Source organism: Talpa europaea, assembly GCF_964194135.1.
Source record: "Talpa europaea genome assembly, chromosome: 1".
Lineage (NCBI taxonomy): Eukaryota > Metazoa > Chordata > Mammalia > Eulipotyphla > Talpidae > Talpa > Talpa europaea.
This window is the reverse complement of record NC_140073.1, coordinates 33681893-33704514: the sequence shown is the minus strand read 5'-3', so window position 1 is coordinate 33704514 and position 22622 is coordinate 33681893. Positions and strand designations below refer to the sequence as shown.

The following is a 22622-nucleotide window of genomic DNA, read 5'->3' as shown; positions in this document are numbered from 1 at the left end:
ATTGACAGAGCAGGGAGCAGAACAGGCAGAAGGACCAAAGTACACTGCTGAGGGGAGCAATGGACATGGCAGGAGACGTCTGCGTGCCATGTGGGACCCTAGCCGGCGGCCAAGGATCTAAAGGGCACTGTAGAGGCTGCGGGCAGCTTTGCAGCCCAGCGCTCAACCGCTGCGCCACTGGGGAGGCCCACAAAGCATTTCTTTTTAGACAGACAGGAACGAAGTGTTGTGAGTAATATAAGGAAGAAGTCACTTGATTCTTCCTTGCAGAGAGAAGTATTTCTTGATTTCTCACTAGAATTTGTGGTTAGGAAACCAGTTTCTGTGGGATCAGAAGAAATGCTTTGCACGCTCCCTCTAGCACCAGAGCTCAGCCTGTCACCATTTCTCATGTCCCTAGTGCAAATAATTGATCCCATGAAGAGAAAGCTGTGCTGCTGTTTCTTTTTCTTTTTTTTCCCCCTTTTAACACCATTTATTGAGGACTTAGATGTTCCTGGCATTTATATGCAATTTCTCACTTAAACTTCAGATTAGCCCATGCAAAGTTAAATATTGTTCCTATTTTACAGGTCAAGAATCAAAAAAATCAAGTACCAAATTTACATAATTAGTAAATATCAAAACCAGAGCTTAACTCAAAGCTCAAATGCTGGCTCTTTTCATTATAGCAAACTACTTGCAGAATTCAGTAGATGTGGCACTTTTACATGATGGAAGAAAACTGCAGAACTAGTTCCAGAGGCCGCCACCATTAACTCTATCCACCAAAACCCCTAAAAAGCAGTAAGTGGAAGCTAGGCCACACAGGGGAAATGACATGAGCACAAAAGGATACTGCCTTGCTCTGAGGAACAAGAAGTGATTCCATGTGGATTCTGTGGTAGATAACAGGGTGCCTGAGGGGGAATAGAGGATTTGTGACTGGGAAAGCAAACTCAGATCAAATTCCAAAGAGCTTTATAATTTTAAGAAATAGGCTGTAGGAGAACCCCCAACTGAAAGGTTTTAGAGGAGGGGGCCTCCCTGGTGGCCTAGGGGTTAAGTCTCAGCACAATCACCAAAGCAGCCTGAGTTTGAACCCCAGATCAAGGAGCTAACCCACACACGATGCAGCAGACCTCTCCTGTCTCGCCCACTGCTCCCCTTAAGTAGTGTATTTCAGTAAATTTGCCTGTCTGCTCCCCACTTTGTCTCTGGTGAATCCTCTCACCTTCTGCACCTCTGGCCTGTACTCCAGTTAGTCTACACATAAATAAATAAATCTTTTTTTTTTTAAAAAGGTTTTAGAGAAAAGAATACACAGGTTACATTCAGCCCAGATTAGCACTTTGCAGAAAAGCAGATATTTAAGGCATACTTATTGTATATTGATTGAAGACTGCAAAGAAAAGTTTTCCGAAAGACAGGAAAGGAAATTGCATGAGCAAAACCATGGCAGGATAAGCCCACATTTTGTAGAACAAGCATATTCCACCATGTTTAGAGAATAATAACAGGATGCAAAGGACAAAAACATAGGAAGAGGAGAGATGAAGTGCTCAGTCACAGGCATCTTCACCTTGAAGTGCTGGTAAGACGTTTGGATAGAGGAGCCCAAAAACTATCAAACAAATGGAACTATAAGCTAAAAAAAGGAAGAGGCATAGATGTGTGAACTGTCTGTAGCCATGATGGTCAATGAGATGATTGAGACAATGTAAAGTACGAAAAGAGCTGAAATTGGGCCTCCTCGGTGGCGCAGTGGTTGAGCGCTGGGTTGCGAAGCTGCCCGCAGCCTCTGCAGCACTGGTTCAATCCCCGGTCACTGGGCAAGGGTCCCACATGGCGAGCTGACCTCCCCTGCTGCCCGCTGCTCCCCTCAGCAGTGTACTTTGTCAGCCTGCCTGTTCTGTTCCCCGCCCTGGCTTTGGTGAATTCTCTCACCCTCCCGCGCTTCTGACTGTACCCAATGCTTGTATAAATAAATCTTTTTAAGAAAGAAAAGAGCTGAAATCAAAAACAGAAGTTCAGGGACTACACACATTCACAAAGTGACAGGAGAAAGAGGAATTATGATGACTGAACGAGCAGTCAAAGTGGTAGAAGAACCACAAAGACATGAAAACTGAGTGAAGAAACAATTAAGAAGGTTGATCAACAGTGCCAGTGCAATGAGATTATGTATCCCTGAAACCCACAGTGTTATTGTTACCTCAATTTTTTAAAAGCATATTTAATTTCTCATAAGTTTAGACATCATTTTTAAAACGGTGCTAAATGCCACAGAGAGATTAAGGAGAAGAAATTTAAGAAAAGACCACTAGTTCTGCAGTTCAGTGGTCACTAGTAACCTTGAAGAGAGCCAAATAGGGCCTCCTGGGTGGTGCAGCGGTTGAGCGCTGGGCTGTGAAGCTGCCCGTGGCCTCTGCAGCGCCAGTTCAATCCCCGGCCACCAGCGAGGGTCCCACATGGCGAGCAGACCCCTCCTGCTGCACCCGCTGCTCCCCTCAGCAATGTATTTCGTCAGTCTGCCTGTTCTGTTCCCCGCTCTGGCTCTGGTGAATTCTCTCACCCTCCCACGCTTCTGACTGTGCCCAGTGCTTGTATAAATAAATAAATAAATCTTTAAAAAAAAAAAGAGAGAGAGAGAGCCAAATACTTTGAGTAAAAGCAGATTGCAATGGGATCAGAAAACAAACAAATTCTCCATAAGCTAATTTATCCAAGAAATATGCAGTGTTTTTTAGGTCCAAGTTCACTGTATCTTTCTTAATTGTATTAAGTTATCTGTTTGGCTCATTCTTCTAAATGTAATTTATTATTTCATTTAATCATATTCAAAGGTAGAAAGCATGTTGAATGACAGCATTTACTTTTTTTTTTTTTTTTTAAGTACAAAGTCAGATCATATACAAAAAAATCTAACTAGGGCCTCCCTGGTGGTGCAAGGGTTAAGTCTCAGCACTATGAAGCAATCCGCTGTAGCACAAGTTCAATTCCCCACTAGGGAGATAACCCACATGGCGCAGCAGGCCTCTCCTGTCTTGCCCGCTACTCCCCTCAGCAGTTTATTTCAGTGAATCCACTTATTCTGCCCCCCACTCTGTCTCTGGTGAATCCTCTCACCCCCTGCATAAATAATTTTTTTTTAAAGGATTTTTTTTTTTAAGGAGAACTCTTTTTGTTTTGTTTTGTTTATTTATTTATTTACTTTTTTATTTATTTATACATGCACTGGGTACAGTCAAGCACGAGAGGGTGAGAGAATTCACCAGAGCCAGAGCGGGGAGCAGAGCAGGCAGAAAGACCGAAGTACACTGCTGAGGGGAGCAGCAGGCGGCAGGAGAGGTCTGCGTGCCATGTGAGACGCTCCTCCAGTGGCCCAGGAGCAGCCGGGGATCGAACCAGTGCTACAGAGGCTGCGGACAGCTTCGCAACCCAGCACTCAAAACCGCTGCGCCACCAGGGAGGCCCCATAAATAATTTTTTTTAAAAATCTAACTAATATATTCAATGGTTAAAAGCTTTTGCTCTTAGATGAGTAACAAAATACCCATTCTTATCACTTCTATTCAACACAGTACTGAAAGTCCTAACCAGGGCAATTAGGCCCCCCAAAAAATTATTTATATATATATATATATGGCATCCAAATCAGAAAGGAAAATTTTTAATTGTCTTTGTTTAAAGATTACTTGCTCTTATATGAAGAAAACCCTAAAGATTTCTCTCTCTCTCTCTCTCTCTCTCTCTCTCACACACACACACACACACACACACACACACACACACACAGAGCTATTAGAACTAATAAATTCAGTGAAGTTGCAGGATACAAAATCAACACTCAAAAATTCAGTTGTGTTTCTATATACTAACAATGAACAATCTGAAAAGGAAATCCTGAAAACAATCCTATGCACAATAGCACCAAAAAGAATAAAATATTTTTAAATAAACTCACCCAAGAAGGCAAAGACTTAAATCTTAAAAACTATAAAACACTGCTGAAATAAATTTAAAAAGGTATAAATAAATATAAAGACATTCTGTTTTTGTGAATTGGAAGACTTCATATTGTTAAAATGTCCATATACCCAAAACAATTTACAGATTTTATGCAATTTCTACAAAAATTCCAATGGCATTTTTTTTCTTTTTGCAGAAACAGAAAACACCCTAAAATTTATAAGGAATCTGAAAGGACCATGAATAGTCAAAACAATCTCGAGAAGAAGAAAGCTGGAGGTTTTGCACTGATTTCCAAACATATCACAAAACTACAGTAATCAAAACAGCATGGTACTGACATAAAGATCAAATGAAAGGAAAGCCCAGAAAGAAATCCACAGATATGGCCAAATAATCTTCAACAAAGGTTCCAAGATACCAGAATGAGAAAAGGATAGTATTTAAGTATAGAGATAAGAGAGATTACTGATGGAAATTAAGGGAAAACATAATTTATTAAGAAAATATGTATCTTACCATTTAGAGTATATCTCTATTAACATTTTGATCTATTTGCTTTCAATCTGTGTTTTTAAAATATGTTTATTTTTCAAGTTTAGATCACAGTGAGCATTACATTACTATTGCCTTTCCGGGTCATTAAATTTTTTTGTAAATGTGAGTATTCAAATAAATATATTAAATGTGTATAAAAAAAACACCAACATTTATTTAGAACCTTTGTTGTACTGCCACTATGTTAAATGTTTTAACAAGTGTTCTAATTAGGTCTTTGTATCAAATTTGTGGATTTGGTACCATGATTACCACCATTGTAAAGCTGAAAAGATTGCGTCTTGAGTTAAATTGCTTGCTTAAGGTCATCCAGCTAATAAGTAGTATTCTAATAATATATAATAGTTTATACAATACTTTGTAAGTATTCTCTTTTGGGTGGAATTTTCATTTTTTATACTCTTAAAATAATAGTGACTCTCCAGGTAAATCTTTACCTGACTCGGATTCGCTTTTTAAGATAGAATCTTTGAAGTAGAATTATCAACCAGAACATGAAATTTTTCTGAGAAAATTAATTCTGTAATTTCTAAAGCATCAAATTGGTCACTTTACTCATGCAGAGAACTGTCTCTCTGTACTGGAATTAGATGAAAATTCTAATTTAGAGAACATGTGAGTTTAGTTAGTTCAGTTCTGTAAATATTCTGACAGTGAGTCAGAACTGTGGTCAACAGTATTATCTTCTTCACATGTATGGATTTTGGTGAAAAGCAAAAATGTTAAAAATAGAAACAATTATATGTATTTCTTTCTAAGAAATTATCTTCCATTTGGATGCCTTGAACTAACTGGCAGTTGTCTTAGTTTTTTGAAAGATATGGACTATTGACTTAAAATGTGAGATATCAACTAGAATTTTGGAGCATTGTTTGTATCTTAGATGAGATGGAGTATGGAATCACAGACTTCTAAACCTTCTAGAGTTACATGGGACATAGAGCTCATCTCAATTCATAGTTTTATTTTAACTCAGAAAGTGTTAAATATAGAATCCATACTCTTCAGTAACTTGCTATGCTATTGCTTTTAGGTGAAAGTCGAACATTCTTACCATGGCCTCAGGGTCACATTTGATTTAATGCCTATCAGCCTCTCTAGCCTTCTCTTCTACTCTCCCCTTCTTGAGTACTCTAGTGCAGTCACACTGAGCTCACTGTTCCTCAAATTAGTAAGACCATTCCTGCCACTGCATTTTCACACAGGTTTCTTCCTCCACCCATTACATGTAGCCAGTTCCTACTCATCCTTTAGGTCTCAGCTTGATTATTACTTTCTAAGAGATGTTTCTCCAGGTCTTGCCAGAACTAACCAACTCTCCCCTATATTGTATTGTCACAGCATTCTGTGCTTTTCCTTCATAATACTTACCAGTTTTCATCATAGAGGTGGTTGTATTTTTGCTGTATTAGAAGTAATCAGATTTCCTCTAATGTAATTTCTGTTATAGCAAGAAATTATGCACTTTAAATAGCTAAACTGTGTGGTATAGAAATCATATCCGAATAAATTTATTTTAAAAAGTAAAATTTCTTTAAATTATCTCATTCTTAAATTACATTGTTAGCCAAAGTGCTCAACATAGTTATCCATAGCCCTCAGCATGAACTTCTTTATTCACTCAGAAGTTTGTAATCCTGTACACTTCACAAATATGATGGAAATGTACAGTGATCAACTTGGCCACTGGGCCAAATCAATATTATATGACTTTCTAGCAACAATAAAATAATAAAAAATAATATAGGCTAAAGGAACCATGCAAAAGCAAGGTTTAGGGATATTTAAGAGCAGTACCACTTCCCATCAAATGACCGTTGCTAGGGACATACCAGAAGACATTATGAGTGTTCAAGGCATATTTATCAACTACAGAAGAAATTTGAAACCTCATTTTATGGAAGAATATAATTGACTTAAAAACAGCAAGCATCAGGTAAGAGAGTATACCAAGGAGAAAAACATGAATGTCAGCTAGGAAAACAGAATGCAGAGACTGCTAGTCTCTAGAAGGGAAATTATTTGAACTGATATATTTCTTTTTAAAAAAAAAAGATTTATTTATTTATGCATACAAGAACTGGGGTACAGGCCAGAGGTGTAGGGGTGAGAGGATTCACCAGAGACAGAGTGGGGAACAGAACAGGCAGAATGACTGAATTACACTGCTGAGGGGAGCAGCAGGTGAGTCAGGAGAGGTCTGCTGCTCCATGTGGGTTTGCTCCCTGGCTGGGGATTGACCTCATGCAGCAGTGGTAGCAAATAGCTTCATAGGCTGCATTTGAACCCCTTGCACCACCAGGGAGGTCTCTGAACTGACATAGTTCTTAGTGTGTTTTTCCTTCATTTGTGCATGTGTTTCCAAGAAACAAACAAACAAACAAAAAAAAAGGGTTATGTTAGAAAGCAGTAGATTCCCCAATTAGGAGTTGGTATATTACCAATGGATTATTGTTTTTAAGCATATAGCCCAAACCAACTTTTAACATACAGAATCAGGGGAAAGAATTGACAATGTTTGAGACCAAAAAGGCTAAATGGCTATTAAAGAAATCTCATGGGCCTCCTTGGTGGTGCAAGGGTTAAAGTCTCAGCTCTATCAAGCTATCACCAGCCACTGCAGCATGAGTTCAATCCCTGGCCAGGGAGTTAACCCACATGGTGCAGCAGACCTCACCTGTCTTCCGCTGCACCCCTCAGCAATGTATTTCAGTCAATCCACCTGTTCTGCTTCCCACTCTGATGAATCTTCTCATCCCCCACACCTCTGCCCTGAACCCCAGTTCTTACATGCATAAATAAATCTTTTAAAAAAATCACATGAAAGAATTAGATTGCTCCATAAACATGTTTTGATATAATCTATTGGGACTCAGTACTAAAAATATAAGAACTATAGGACTTTCTTCAATTATTCACTGTTAGATAATTGGTATAGTGTTTCTTTGCCTCCCCCATAAAAAAATGCCCCATAAACATGTTTTTGATATAGTCAATTGGGACTCAGTAGTAAAAAGGTAAGAACGATATCACTTTCTTCAATTATTCACTTAGATAATCAAGTATAGTGTCTCTCTGACTCCCCTTCCCCCCCAAAAAAGTTCACAAAAAATACTTCCCAGATGTTAACAGAATTATATCCTTTAGTAAAGAAAGAATTTAATAAATAAGAAAAAATAATAGATAACGGCATTCTGGGAAGGCAAAATATTTAGTATAAGAACAGACATGTTAATCATCCGAAATTACAGAAAAGCTGAAAGTAAATTCTATCAATGTGAAGAATAGGAATGATTGTGAAGAAGCAAACAGAAAAATACATGGAATTATTTTTTGAAGTTGAGTTTCAATAAAATTTCTTTCTTGGTCCCAATCCCTTCAGAATAACCTCTGAAGGCAAAACCTCTAAACCAACATAGGGGAAACCAATCAAATGAATATTAAGGCACTTATTAAGATGCTTGTTAAGAAAAAAGAATCATCTTAAAATATTTGTAAAAGAACCTAAGAGAACTGGATGGAGACTGAAACAGTTTGAGATTATCAGAAAGACTTTTAAACTGCTCCACTTCTGCCCTAATCACTCCACCTCTGTCCCTATATATCCAAATCACTGGAAAATATAATAATTCTGGGACAGTTAATCTCTCAACAGTATGATCAAAGAAAGCTGATCAAAAAGGTAAATACTTAGGTTTAAAATCTACCCATTCTTAAGCTAGGTTCTGTTTTTTCCTGATTTAAATGGAGATATAATTCCAATTATGCATCACAGGATTAACATGAGGATCAAGTGAAGCAACACATAGCTAGATATGTCTGTGTGTGTATCTGAAAATGTTTAGTCATTGCATCTTACTTTCCTTGTATAACTAATATCAATCTCTAAATTTTATGCTAACATTCAACAGTTTACTATTGGCATTTTTTCCAACCAACTTTCAAAACAAGGCAGTAATCCTTTGCTCAGAATAAACCCACACCATGGAAACTTTGGCTGCTTTATTTGGATTGAAGGTCTGGCAAAATTTCACTCCAGGTGGCTAACCAGTAATAAACAAGGACTCACTGTTTCATCACATCTTCACTGACTCTGTGTATAAGTTTTTCTCCAAATTTAGTGACTTTTTAAATGCTGCTATATTTATCCCAGTTAAGAAACTATAAAATACCTAAATACTAAAACAAAGAACATTTTAAAAATTAAAATTCAAGATACCTGAAGAAAGCTACACTAAGGAGAACAAAATGCAGTATTAGGGTACATCAGTGCAAGACATTAAATCATGCTTCTCTATCCACTGGCCTAGTTCATACAAATTCTAGCTCTGAGGATGCAACGTCCAGACTTCTAAGAATTTCCCAGTATTCTATAATATTTTAATAAGATATACTTCTGGGGCCTCCCCTGGTGGCGCAGCAGTTGAGCGCTGGGCTGCGAAGGTTCCTGCGGCCTCTGCAGCGCCGGTTCGATCCCCGGCTGCTCCCCGGCCACCGGAGGAGGATCCCACATGGCACGCAGACCTCTCCTGCCGCCCGCTGCTCCCCTCAGCAGTGTACTTCCGTCCTTCTGCCTGCTCTGCTCCCCTTTCTGGCTCTGGTGAATTCTCTCACCCTCCCGCACTTCTGACTGTACCCAGTGCTTGTATAAATAAATAAATAAATCTTAAAAAAAAAAAAAAGATATACTTTGCCTATTGTCTGCACTTTCTAAGATTAAACATACACACAGACAGTCATCAAATATTTGCTGAATAAAGACATATTTACTTATAACTATACTAGACAAATAAGCTACCTGATCAATGAACAGAAGTTGAAAATAAAAACTCCAGGAAATAATACATCATCATAGTGTGAAGGTTGAAACTTCACACATCAGTTTATGTTCAATTTGATTAAATCTTTCTATCAAGCTATAACATATACTATAACCCTTAAACTGTAAAATTCAGTAATTTTTAGAATAGTGACAAGGTTTTGCATCTATCCAATAACAGAGCATTTCCCCCAAAAGAAACTGTACACCCATTAATAGTCATTCACCATTCACCAATTCCCCTCAGCTTCTGGCAACCACCAATCAATCTCCTTTGTAGTCTATGTTTGCCTATTTTAGAAATTTCATTAAAATTATACAATATGTGGCTTTTGTGAGTCTAACTGAATCCGACATTTTATTATGATATGGTTTCTCTCTTTTTTTTTAATCACAATATGATCAAGGCAACACACATCTCTATAGGGGAAATAATTTTTTTTTAAAAAACTCATAAAAAATAAACATATACACAGAGAAAGAGAATAGAAAATTGTATTGTGAGACCAATATAGAATAACACACATACTATATAAAAATATATATGAATACAACATTTTGACATGTTCACATTTTCCAAACTTAAATTATTATTACAAATGTGTTTACATGTACATTTAAAGAGAACACAAAAATATTCACCTGTTAGTAATAGTTAATCCTAGAAAATCAGACTAGAAAGGGTAAAGGAACACTACATTCATTTTTTATTTAGTTTATTTTTATATATCAATTGCCTATTTAACAATAAGGATGTGCTACCTTTTGTAATATTTTAATCACCCATTGTTTAGTCATTTATGTATCATCAGTTCAGATTATTTTCTTCTGATAGGAAATAAAAAAACATTAAACGCAACACATTCATGTGTTAGTTTTTATTTATGCAAACTAAAGAGAAACTGAACGTGGCAGCAAATGCCAACAGGTTATATTTGGCTTGCAAACACATGTTAGATTTGTGAAGCATCTTTTCTCCAGAGGAACCATCCAAGTGGTATCATGAAAAGGCTAGGATGAAAAGTTTGCTGTATAATAGCTAAATAGTAAAGATAATTGACATCACCTTTAGTATTTACATTTTACTGCATTATACCCAAACTAACAATCATTGTCACTCCCTGTGGAGTCCCTGTATTAAGGAACTGAGGGCAATCCCCATCCAACAGCCAGTGAGGAATTGAATCCTGTCAGGATGACTGAGTGAGCTTGGAAGCACATCCTTCTCCAGTTGAGCTTTCAGATGATCACAGCCCTGGCTAATACTTTGTATCTGGGAAAGAGACCCTGAGGCAGTGGCCCCCTAAACTACTGTCTGCCTTCTGACCTACAGCAACTGAGACAATAAACACGACATTTTGGGGTAAGGTTTAACACAGCAACAAAAAAACTAATATACATACAGTTTCCTCAAAGGAAACACACACACACACACACACACACACACACTGACAGTACACATAGAACAAGGACTCTAAGAGAAGAAAAGTATTGTGCCCCGGGGTTAAAGACAGCACTATCAAGGTAACAAGCTATTGCCAGCCACTGCAGCATGAGTTCAATCCCTGGCCGTCCACCCCAGGGAGCTACCCACATGACACTGTGGACCTCTCCTGTCTTGCCCGCTGCTCCCCTCAGCAGTGTATTTCAGTAGATCTGCCTGTTCTGCTCTCCACTCTCTCTGGTGAATCCTCTTACCCCCCACACCTCTGGCCTACACTCCAGTTCTTGATAAATAAATAAATAAATCTTTAAAATAAAATAAAAAAGAAAGGTACTATGAAAACAAAGATTTTTTTTTAATTTATTTTTTATTTATACAATAGCTGGGGTATAGGTCAGAGGCTCGGGAGGGTGAGAAGATTCACCAGAGACAGAGTGGGGCGCTGAACAGGCAGACGGACCAAAAGCACTGCTGAGGGGAGCAGCGGGCACGACAGGAGAGGTCTGCTATGCCATGTGGGAATCTCCCTGGCTGGCCAGGATTGAACCCACTGCGCTGCAGAGGCTGCGGACAACTTCACAGCGCTGTGCTCAACCTGCTGCGCCACCGGAAAGACCCAAAGATTTTTTTAACTTAAAAAAAGGGGGGGGCAAGGGGTTAAGACGCAACCTATGAAGTTATCTGTAGCCAGAGTTCTGTAGCATGAGTTCAATCCCTGGCCTGGGAGCTACCCACATGGCGCAGCAGACCTCTCCTGATTTGCCTGCTGCTCCCCTCAGCAGTGTATTTCAGTAGATCTGCCTGTTCTGTTCCCCACTCTGTCTCTAGTCGTCTCACCTCCCACACCTCTGGCCTGTACCCCAGTTCTTATATGCATAAATAAATAAATCTTAAAAAAAAAAAAGACTGGAAAAATATCAAACCAAGTTTGCAATGCTCACACCTGAACTCCTTAGTGTACTCCCCAACAGGGGCTCTGCAGCCCACATGAAATATGCAAATCCAACAATGCTGTAAGCAGGAAAGGTTAGAATCATACCTTTTCCAAAATGAATTTGTTTAAATATGGCATGTAGCCCTGATTGGAGACGGGCCCCTCATCATCATCCCTGAAGTGCTCTTCAAGGGCTACAGGGTCATGCGGGACCTTCAGCACCGTGCACAGATTATGGGAAAGGACCTAAGGGAAAAAGAGAATAGATTAAAAGATATCCACTAACCAGACTTGGCACCTTCACTGTCTGAACACAGCTGGCTGCTACCTGCTACCTGGAGAAAGATGGAGAGTACTGCTCAGCTGCCTGCTCCCCACTTGTCACCCATAATTCACCCATAATCCTCTCTCAGTTTTGGTTCACTTCAAACAAGTCTCTCACACATGGGCACAAAGAGCCAGGTGCTAAGCAATAGCTGTGAATTTAATAATACTTGTAGCTTTTTAATTGGCCCACATTAGAAAGAAAATGGTGTAAAAAGCAAAATGACATGTTCAGAATTAAGCTTCTCCCCAAATAGAGCAGTGTCAGTCAATTAGAAAGTAAGAGAAAAAACACCTGCAGCCAGGTGTTCTGGACAAAGTGGCTAACCGGGGCAGTCAGCCTTTCTGCATATTAGTTTTCTAATTTGTTCAATACTAAGGGTCATATTAATGCAAATAAAACAAATGTTAAATAGTAATCTCTAAGTGCCTAAACATCTCTAAAATTCCATGATGCTAGCCTAAATTTTCAATGTGAGCATAAAAGAGTACAAATATAAAAGAGAAAGAAATTGAGGGCCTGGTTTAGAAATATAATAAAATGAAGACCAAAAACAACTCAGAAGTCACCAAAATGGTTAAAAATGTTTTGCAGAAAATATGCTTTCCATATATAAAAGGTTACAAGACTTGCAGATAACCTAAGCATATTTTAACATTGGTCTTTGAATTAGCAAGCTCAATACCAATCCTGTTTCACATTAAATAAAGAATATAAGTCGCTCCCATTTCACTTGTGCATTCTAGACAGGTCATATTACATAGCTAAGGCTGTACTTTCTTCAGCAGAGAATCTTCTTAGATACTAAATCCTAGTTTAAAATTCTCCTTATTTTCCTCAGCCCTACCCATTTAACGATTTAGTTGAGCCAAATTCATCTCAACGAACACTTTCAGTTCCACTAAGCAAGTCACTTTTTCTGCACATACATATTTCTGTCAGGATTTTTTAAGACTGAAATTTTTTTCTATAAAAAGAACATTTGCATATCTTCTTTCTGCATTTGTTTTGTTTCTCAAAGCTTCATTTATGTGAAGATCCTTTTCAACATGCTCTACTGATTTTAAGGAAGTAAGTAAGTAAAGGAAGTAAACTCACAAATGGTTATAAATGAAGTAATGAAGACTTTTATCAGCCCCTACAAAGCAGGCTGTGTTTCTCAAGCAAAACCCCTATTTGCCAGTTGTAGAGTACATGAAAAGAGCAGGGTTGGAGCTTTTATTGAAGAATCTTGTACCACAGTCAGCAAAATCCAAGATAATTTCTCTTTCTATTTACGTAGTAAAACCAATAGAAAAATCTACCTCCAAAGGCATTTTGTAAGGATCAACTTCAAGAATGTAAAGAGCTTAAAAAGTTGCAAGATACTACAGAAATATAAGGAGCATATTTGTCAGACAAGACTAAAAGGTCATTCAAAATTTGAAATCATTTGGGACTTTACCAAAGTAAAAATTCCCAGTCGCTGGTTAAATTATGGTACATCCATAAAATGTTAAAAACAACACAGAAGTCACTGTGTAGCGTGATATGAAAGTATCTCCAAGATAAATGAAGTGAAAAAAATACAGACCTAAGACCATATATAGTATACCACCTCTTACAAAAAAGGAAAAAAAAATAAGAAACAACAGTGGCGGAAAGCCTAGTTTGATGACAGATGAGACGCAAATGAAGACTTTTCTCTGAACATCCCATGTTTTTATAATGTTTTGGGGAAAAAAAGTACCTATTCAAAAATGTACTACCCATTTTTAAAAACAAATGTAGTATTTTTAAAAAGCGATGAGCCAATGATCACATAAATAAATCTAATTATCTTTAATGTCTTTTTCTTCCACATTAACACACTCCCTAGTTATATGGTATAAAAGGAGACATGTTCCACAGCAATGTACCACAATGAATGGACTAGTGAGTTTGAGGGCAATAATTATTGAGTCCAGAATGGAGAAACTGGGTGTTGCAGTGACTTCATAGAGGAAGTGAAATGCACCCAAAGTCTTAAAATAAGGATAGCTTTTGCACAGGAAAAAGAGCAATTGGAAGGCTTTCTAAACTGGGGAATAACATGAGAAAATAAATTGATTAATGAAAGTCCTCATGGGGGAAAAAAAGACACAAACCTCTCCCACTCCCATACCTTTTTGCTGTCTTTGGGCGTCACTAAAGTTCTGGCAGAGACCTTATATAATTAAGCAGTACTTTTGTTAAATATAGGGAGAGCTAAATTTAGTGATAACTTTCTTAACCACCTTTATGTAGTTAAGCAAACTGTGAGGTAGCACAGTACAGTAACAAGGACCCTAGAGGAGGAGGCCTGAGCACCAGGCCTGCTTGTGTGGTCTGTTCCTGCTCAGTGGTTTGTCACTTAACCTTTTTTAACTTTTCATATTTTGCTACTTACTTAGCTCAGGATCCTCAATGTAAAATGAGGAGCTGGATTTGTCTCTAAAATTAAAACAAACAAAAAAACCCTTAAAACTCAATCCTTAGTAGATAGCTGAAAAGGTTTTGTTATTAAAAGAGAAAAAGTGAGCTTTTTAAAAAAAAATTACCAGCAGTTTTTTTAAAAGCCTAGAGAGTATTTCAATTTTTTTAAATAAAAAACAAAATGTATAAAGAAACCAATATCTTAAAGGCCTAATATATACTAGTAAAAACGAAAAGTTCCATAAGCTTCACACAGCATTTTATGCTTTTTAAGAGAGATTTTTATCTCCCATTAGTCCATTTTAGCCTCAACCCTGGGAAGAGATGTAACTGCTAGTTTACACAGAAAGAGGGTGAGTCAGAAAAGAGGAGATGAGCACCAAATCACAGTTTTATGTGTAGTGAAACCGGTACTAGAACGCAAGCCTTAGGTTCCAGTAACAACTTTTCATACTGGGCCACCTTCTCTCTTTCTGGAAAAACAGATAGACCTGGGCCTACCTGGTGGCGCAAGGGGTTAACACACAACCTATGAAGCTATCCGCAGCCACTGCACCACAAGTTCGATCCCAGGCCAGGGGACCTCTCCTGTCTTGCCCGCTGTTCCCCTCAGCAGTGTACTTTGGTCAATCTGCCTGTTCTGTTCCCCACTCTGTCTCTGATGAATCCTCTCACCTCCCCACATTCTGGCTTGTACCCCAGCTCTTGTATGCATAAATAAATAAATCTTTCAAAAAAAAAAAAAAAAAACAGCCCTGCCTATACAAAAGTGAACCCATGGCCATGCATGTACTTGCTGCAAAGATGCAGTGATGAACTGGGGTGTCCCCACCCCTATCACAGTTCTCTAGCACCCAACAAGATGGCTGGCATAATTTAGCAGAACCAAGATAAATTCAGTGGCAAAGATCTAGGTATGTCTAGAAATCTGGGGCTACTCTCCAAGAGCTCCTATCATCTACCACCCACCCAACTGTGGGGGAAACTTGTCCAGGAGACACTAGCCCCTTTCCAGATAAGGAGGCTTAAAAGCAGATCAGAACAAAAAGCAATCAGGAAGACAGAGGACTGTGAGTTCTAGATTTGTAAAAAGACTGACCCTGAATCACTCTACTCAGGGTGTTTGCAAGTTTCTTAAAAGAGCTGAACTGATCCCACTTCAAATGTCTGCTCCTCCAAAGGTCATTCTTTTTGCACCCACATAATTGCTAAGCAACTTTGCTCTCATTCCCAATTTGAAGAATTAACTACTGTTACGACAATAAAAAGGTCCACATCCAGGCCAGAAACTCATCTCTCCAGTACCTTCATGGCTGTCTGCTACTGCTTCTGCAGGGCCTCGGCTGATAAGAGATGACTAACTAGCTGTAAGAGTCCTGCTCGTGTGGTCTGTTCTTGTTCAGTGGTTTGCCACTTATCCTTTTTAAGCATTTTGCCCCAACTACAATGAAAATGAAGTCAAGGATGACGAACAATAAACTGGTGTTTTAGCATAAGAGTGTCATGCTCATTCTCCTCCCTCCCAAGATACAGCAATTATAAAGGTTCTCTGAAATGTGCCTCTGTACTCACACACAGCTTCCCTTCACAGGATGTGCGTAATGGGCAAAGTTCAACACAGAAAGAAAGGGAGGTGGGGATTTCTATTCCAACAAGTTTATCTGAACCGACATAATCATAGAATTATGTTCATAAAGGGCAATCTTTTTTTTAAATATGAAAATTCCTGTCTGACTTATAAAATTTCAAGCTAATGGCAAGTTACCAGAAAACTCTTCTTAACAATGAATAAGAATGACCAATTTCCTAACGCGGGTATGCCCCCTCCTGAAGAGCATTGTCTTAAGAGAAGCCCTGCCCCTTACCACATGGAGTCATTTTCCTCCCTTTCCTGAAAATATCCTTTCTTCCTGCTTGTCACTGCTTAAGTCTTACTTGCTCTCTTTTCAATTACCTTTATCGGTATTCTGCCTCAAAATTCTCAATGTCATCACAATGCCCTCTCAGGTTCTGAATGCAATCAATCACTATCCTAGACACTTTTACCAAATTAATCTTCTAGAGCTGCTTTTGTCACATTATAATTCCCTTGTCTAAAAATCATAATAGCCTACGGAAATAAAAAAAAACTCAAGTACCTGAGTTCAGAATTAAAGTCGCTACACAAGCCAGCTCCATTTTACCATTCTAGACTTATTTTTCCCTTCCCTTCTGCACCAAACAAATCCAGCCAAACAAGTTTATTCACTATAAACCAAACACTGTACCAATCCCCTTCCTCCTCCATATCCTTGCTCTAAGCACCCCAACTGGTGGCCTTTTTACCTAACAAATGCCTTCTCTTTCTGAAGCCTCCACCCCTAAAACCAAGACATTTTATTTGGTCTTGAAAATTCTGTTTTCCATGCTCTATTTATTTTATACTACTACATGTGATTTTTCTCTCCCATAACACTGTAAATTCCTGAAAGAAGAGCCCATGTCTTATTCACCTTTGCTTTCCCATAGTATCTAGAGCATGCTGCCCAGAATGCAGAGGGCTTTCATAAATGCCAGATGAATTTTTCTAAAATTCCCATGTAACAGTAGAGCCATAATACTTTAGTAATGGCAATCTTGGCAAATATCCAATTCCCTGTGCTGGAAGGATTCCCTTCTGCCTAGTCACATCCTTCAACACTGGGTCATTCTTCATAAACTCTAGAAAACTGCCCGTAGAACTACTTGGCGTTTAGCTGTATTCCGGTTCATATGCTAGTGATACCTCAAATATTCAACTCCAGCTCAGCGGGGAAGGAAACCCTGCCTGCAGGGATTAGCACAGGACTAAGGACTAAGGGAAGACTTGGTAGGAACATAACATTTACAGATGGATTAAGGTAGGATATCTAACTCAAAACCAGCTGTTGTGATGTCCATAAGACATATGCCGCTAAACGACAGTATGTGTCACTAGTTACATTCTAAATGAACCACCCTTAATAAATTATTTGGATATTTCATTAACTTAGCCCTCTTTCAGAAACTAAACAGAAGATACTGGTAAATTTTACCACATAATTTTTTAAAATTTCCCTTTAAGAAGATACCAAAAATTTAAAAAGGTGAATTGCTCCAATACTCAAATCATTCTTAGAAAATGTTAAGTAAAAGATGAATACCTAATAGAAAAAAGGACAACAGGATATTAATAGAAATTTCACAATAGAAACTATAGGGGAACAAAAATCTGCCACCCCACAATATGTCTTTTTGGCGAAAGCCTGGTTTAATTGTAGTAAAAGGTGTGAAGACAAGGTGGAAGTTGTTAGAAAAGAAAGGAGACCAAGAGTATCAGACAAAAGTGGGCTTTATTGAAAGTCTGTGAGGTGACTCTCTGCAGGCCAAGAGTTGCGTCCCAAAATGGGAGCAAAGGTCTTTATAAGGTCAGGCTACTGTGGGAGTTTTTTGGCCAGCAAGGGCGGAGGGCGGCAGGGACTCTCCTGCACAGAAGGTCTCTGCTGGGATTTACTGCCAGGGGCAGAGGTCTCTCCTGCCAGGAGGGGATGTGCTGGGATATTTATTGCTGTCAGTTAATCTCTAGCTTAGCTTATCTCTGGCATGGGCCGCTGGGAACAGGGGTTTTATAATTGTCCTGTGTGTGCTCTCTTCAGAAGTTACTTTTGAAATTTACAGATAAACTTCCCTGGGTAAGGGTCTTCCTCTGGAAGATTTAATCTCCTTATCTCTTTTCTATGGAGAAGGTTTAAATGGAAAGCTTAATCTTGAATGAAGAGTTTAAATCTGCCTACCTTTGTCTACTGCGCCTCCTCACTTCCCCCATGCTGCAAAACTACCTAACTGATTTTCCCTTTCTTCCCCCAGAGTCTTTCTTTTTTAGTTCAGCTATTTAATATGGCATCTGAAGTTGCGTGCACAAGTTACTCAGTCATGGTGGGTTTCTCCATGTTATATGTGTTAATTGTGAAACTTAATTTTTTTTCTCCTTTCTTTTTTAAGTTTAGTTTGCTTCTCCATCATTCTTATGTAGATTTGAATTTTTAAATTTATTTCATTATACTGTTTCTGGAAATAATTTTTGTTTAGGTGTACTGTCTAATTCAGATCACTTTCAATAAAAAAAGGAGGAATAAATGGTTCCATTAGTTATTTACACCACTAGAATTAGCAGGTATAACTCCTCAGTAAAATAGTTCAGCTACTCAAAATTCAAAAAGAGATTTCTGAGGAAAAAACTCATTAAGAATAAGTGTGTGAGAGAGAACTCTATAGAAAAAAATCAGATAGTTCAGTTTAATACATTCCTCTTTAAGAGAAGATCTAAAACCACATTCATGGGGCTGATAAATATCATGGATCTGAGGTTTGTCTTTGTTGCCCCACTCTGACCACTCTATCCTGTTTATGATGCTAATAATATGGCTTCTATCCTTATCAACCTGTGAAATTGCTTTTTCAACAGTATTCTGTGACAGACACAGATATTCAGTGTACCACTCAGATCTCTCCTCAAGAAAGGAACTGCCGGCCAGCTATAAGAGCTATGGTTACCTGACAGTCTTCAGCTATTAAAACCTTCATGGCTTACATCAGTCAATGACTAAGCAAGTTAGCTCAGTTTGCACCAAGGTCACACTCTTCTCAGGTCAGTCCCCAACCAGTCAATGACTGAGCAAGGCAGAGGCATCCTTTCAGTGTGGGAATCCTCCAGTAGGCCAGTTTTGCTCTAGAGATCTTGGTTGTGTCAAGTCCATATCATGGTTTGACAGCTCCTTTTCCCAATCTTACTTTCCCACCCTTCTCTCTTTTTTTTCTATAGTTGTTTCTCCCCAATAACCCTGTGACTCCAGGCTCTGTCTCAACATCTGCTTCCTAGAGAACCCACCAGGGTGAGATATCTTTTGAACAAGTCACTCTCCCAAGTCTTTGCACTTGGTAGTCTGGATCATCAACTTTTTTTAAAAAAAGATTGATTGATTTATGCATACAAGAACTGGGGTACAGGCCAGAGGTGTGGGGGATGAGAGGATTCATCAGAGACAGAGTGGGGAACAGAACAGGCAGACTGACTGAAATACACTGCTGAGGGGAACAGCGGGAGAGTCAGGAAAGGTCTGCTGTGCCATGTGGGTAGCTCCCTGGCTGGGGATTGAACTGGTGCTGCAGTGGCTCCGGATAGCTTCATAGGTTGCGTCTTAACCACTTGTGCTACCAGGGAGGCCTGGATCATCAACTCTTAAGAGTTTTTTTGGTCCTAAGACATATTAGCGGCATACCTCATTTTACTGCACTTCACAGATACTGCATTATTTACAAGACCCTCCACCAGCAAAAAGATTATGACTTGCTGAAGAACTCAGATTATAATTAGCAGTATTTAGTAATAAAGCATTTTTAAATTAAAGTCCACATTTTCTTTGAAAACATATGCTATTTGACAGTTACTAAGCTACAATATTGTGTAAACATAACTTTTACATGCACTGGGAAACCAAAAAACTCATGTGACTACTTATATTGCAATATTTCCTTTACTGTGGTGGTCTGGAACCAAACCTGCAGTTTGAGGTGTGCTTGCATTTTCTAAGCTCTTCTTCCTCTACAAAGATGCGTTGATAGTATCACTTCCTTCCCCCTCATCCTCCTAATCTAGATATTTCCCGAAATCCAACTTTCAATCCTGAGTTCTTTCTCCTCATTCTCTTCTTAAAAAGTGCTTTTATTCTGACAATTTCAAGTCACCTGTATCCTAAAGACTCTCAGCTCTCTTTCTGGTCTTGATCTCTCATTGTGCTCTAGTTTATATCACTAATACTAAAGATTTCTACTCTAAATTTGTCTCACAAATGACAGATCCAAAGGGGACAAAACAGATTCTGCACGCTGATTCTGACTTTCGAATTACCATTCCCCCAACATCACAAGCATGAAATCTCCTCTACTTCTACCTCTTTTACTTATAGTTTGTTCGATTTCCAGCTCTAATTCAAGTCACGCACACACACACCCCCACCCCTTGCCAACTCCTCTCCACTGAGTGAGCTGCTCTGTTGGCTCAAGGCTAACCAAGCGAACACAAGGCTAGGAAACAAGGGCTCATTGGCCTCAGTAGCAGGTTCCATTCTCCCTTCAGAGACTCTAACAAAGAGCTGTTTCACATCAACCACTCACCAGGATATGACCAAGGTAATACCCATCAAGTTAACGAAGTTAGAAGGCAAAACCTTTAACATCTCCACTACTCCACACTTTACAAAAAAAGAAACTGAAGCCCAGCAAACAAAACTGACTTCCCACGGACACAAGTAACAGGGTAGAGACAGTTTTCTGAGTCCCCAACCTATGCTTGCTCCTGACATATTTTACTGTTCCTCCAACGGTTACTTTCCAAATCTTTCATATAGAGGAATTTCCCACTTTGTGTAAGGTCAATGACCAATGGTTCATCCCTGAGAAGCATTCTTTCACCCAGCTCCTCCAATCCTTGGTGCACTAAAGTATGTTCCCTTACTCCCTGTTGACTAGCATTTCTCTTAAATTTCCTTATATTTTAATAGCCAGTCTTTTTGGTCTACATCACTCACAAGACTTTAATATATCTCTTTTGAGTCCCACTGCCACTATCCTAGCCAGCCAGCCTATCCATGAACTTTTACAGCAGCCCCCCAAATGATCTTCCCATCTCCAGTCTCTCACCTCTAAGTCATCATACTGATATCATCAAAAGAACTTCAAAACTATACCTTGGGCTTCCCTGGTGGCACAAGGGGTTGGGATGCAGCCTATAAAGCTGTCCACAGCCACTGCAGCCTGAGTTCGATCCTCAGCCAGGGAGCTACCCAAATGGAGCCCCAGATCTCTCCTGACTGGCCTGCTGCTCCCCTCAGCAGTGTACTTTGGTCAAGGTGCCTGCTCTGTTCCCTGCACAGTTTCTGGTGAATCCTCTTACCCCCCACACCTCTAACCTGTACCCCAGTTCTTGATCGCATAAATAAATAATTCTTTAAAAAAAAAAAAACCTATATCTTTATCATACATCCACCCAAAAACTTTTAATGATTTTCCCTCTTTATAAGATCAATTTGGATTTGTTCTGACACAGACCATCAGTCAACAAATACATATATTAACCATCCATTCTGTACAGAAACAAAAACACCTAAAATGTTACCTCTTCTCCCTTTAAATCCTAATTTTCCACTATTGCCTCAAAATGAACTTTCTTCTTCACCCAGAATATCTCCTTATTGCTCACAGATACTTCAATTTTCAGTGCTTGCTCTTACGTATAACACTCCCACTATATTTGCCTGCTTTCTGAGACTATACTAGACAACGTCTGCCCCATTCCCTCAGAAAAAGCTGATGCTCCACCTCCTTCACGAAACCTTTCTTATCTATAAAATTGTCAGCATCTTTTCCGCAACTCCCTTTGAAATTCTACAGCAGCTCTGTCCAACAAGAATATAATGCAAAACACACATGGAATTAAAATTGTTTAACAGCTACATTTTTAAAGTAAAAGGAAACAGGTAAAATTAACTTTTAATAATATAACCCAAATATTGTAACTTCAACATTAAATATTTAAAATTAAACAAATTATCTTACTCTTTTAAAAACGGTTTCTGAAATCCACAATGAATTGCTGAAATTTTTAATTTTTTTTTAAGATTTATTTATTTATGCATACAAGAGCTGGGATACAGGCCAGAGATGCGGGGGGTGAGAGGATTCACCAGAGACAGAGTGGGGAACAGAACAGGCAGACTGACTGAGATACACTGCTGAGAGGAGTAGCGGGCGAGTCAGGAGAGGTCTGCTGCGCCATGTGGGTGTCTCCCGGGCTGGCCCAGGGAGTGAACTCATGCTGCAGAGGCTTTGGATTGCTTCATAGTGCGGCGATTAACCCCTTGCACCACCAGGGAGGCCCCTGAAAATTTTAATTTTAAATGGACACAAATTTTTTGAGGAAAAATGAAGGCACCTGAAGATAGAATGAGAAGAAAAAACAGAAAACAGAGAAAAAAAGATAAATTTATGAAAGGAAATCATGGGGAAGATAAAGGAAGCTCAGGCAAAAAGCTACCAAGAGGGACCGATTTTCACTGTGCTAATTATCACTGTGCTAATTATCACTGAGGGGACTATAAAAGCT

The 22622-nt window shown here is 38.9% G+C and overlaps 1 protein-coding gene across 2 annotated transcripts in view; it reads right to left on the bottom strand.

The window, feature by feature from the left end:
• The window catches only part of SWAP70 (switching B cell complex subunit SWAP70), a gene marked incomplete at both ends in the record, with an annotated part of 70074 nt that overhangs the window by 34630 nt on the left and 12822 nt on the right, over positions 1-22622 (bottom strand). For both annotated transcript variants that reach the window (XM_084236322.1, XM_084236323.1), the window contains one exon: positions 11812-11952. In XM_084236322.1, the coding sequence (XP_084092448.1) occupies positions 11812-11952 (141 nt within the window). The remainder of the gene's footprint in view (positions 1-11811; positions 11953-22622) is intronic.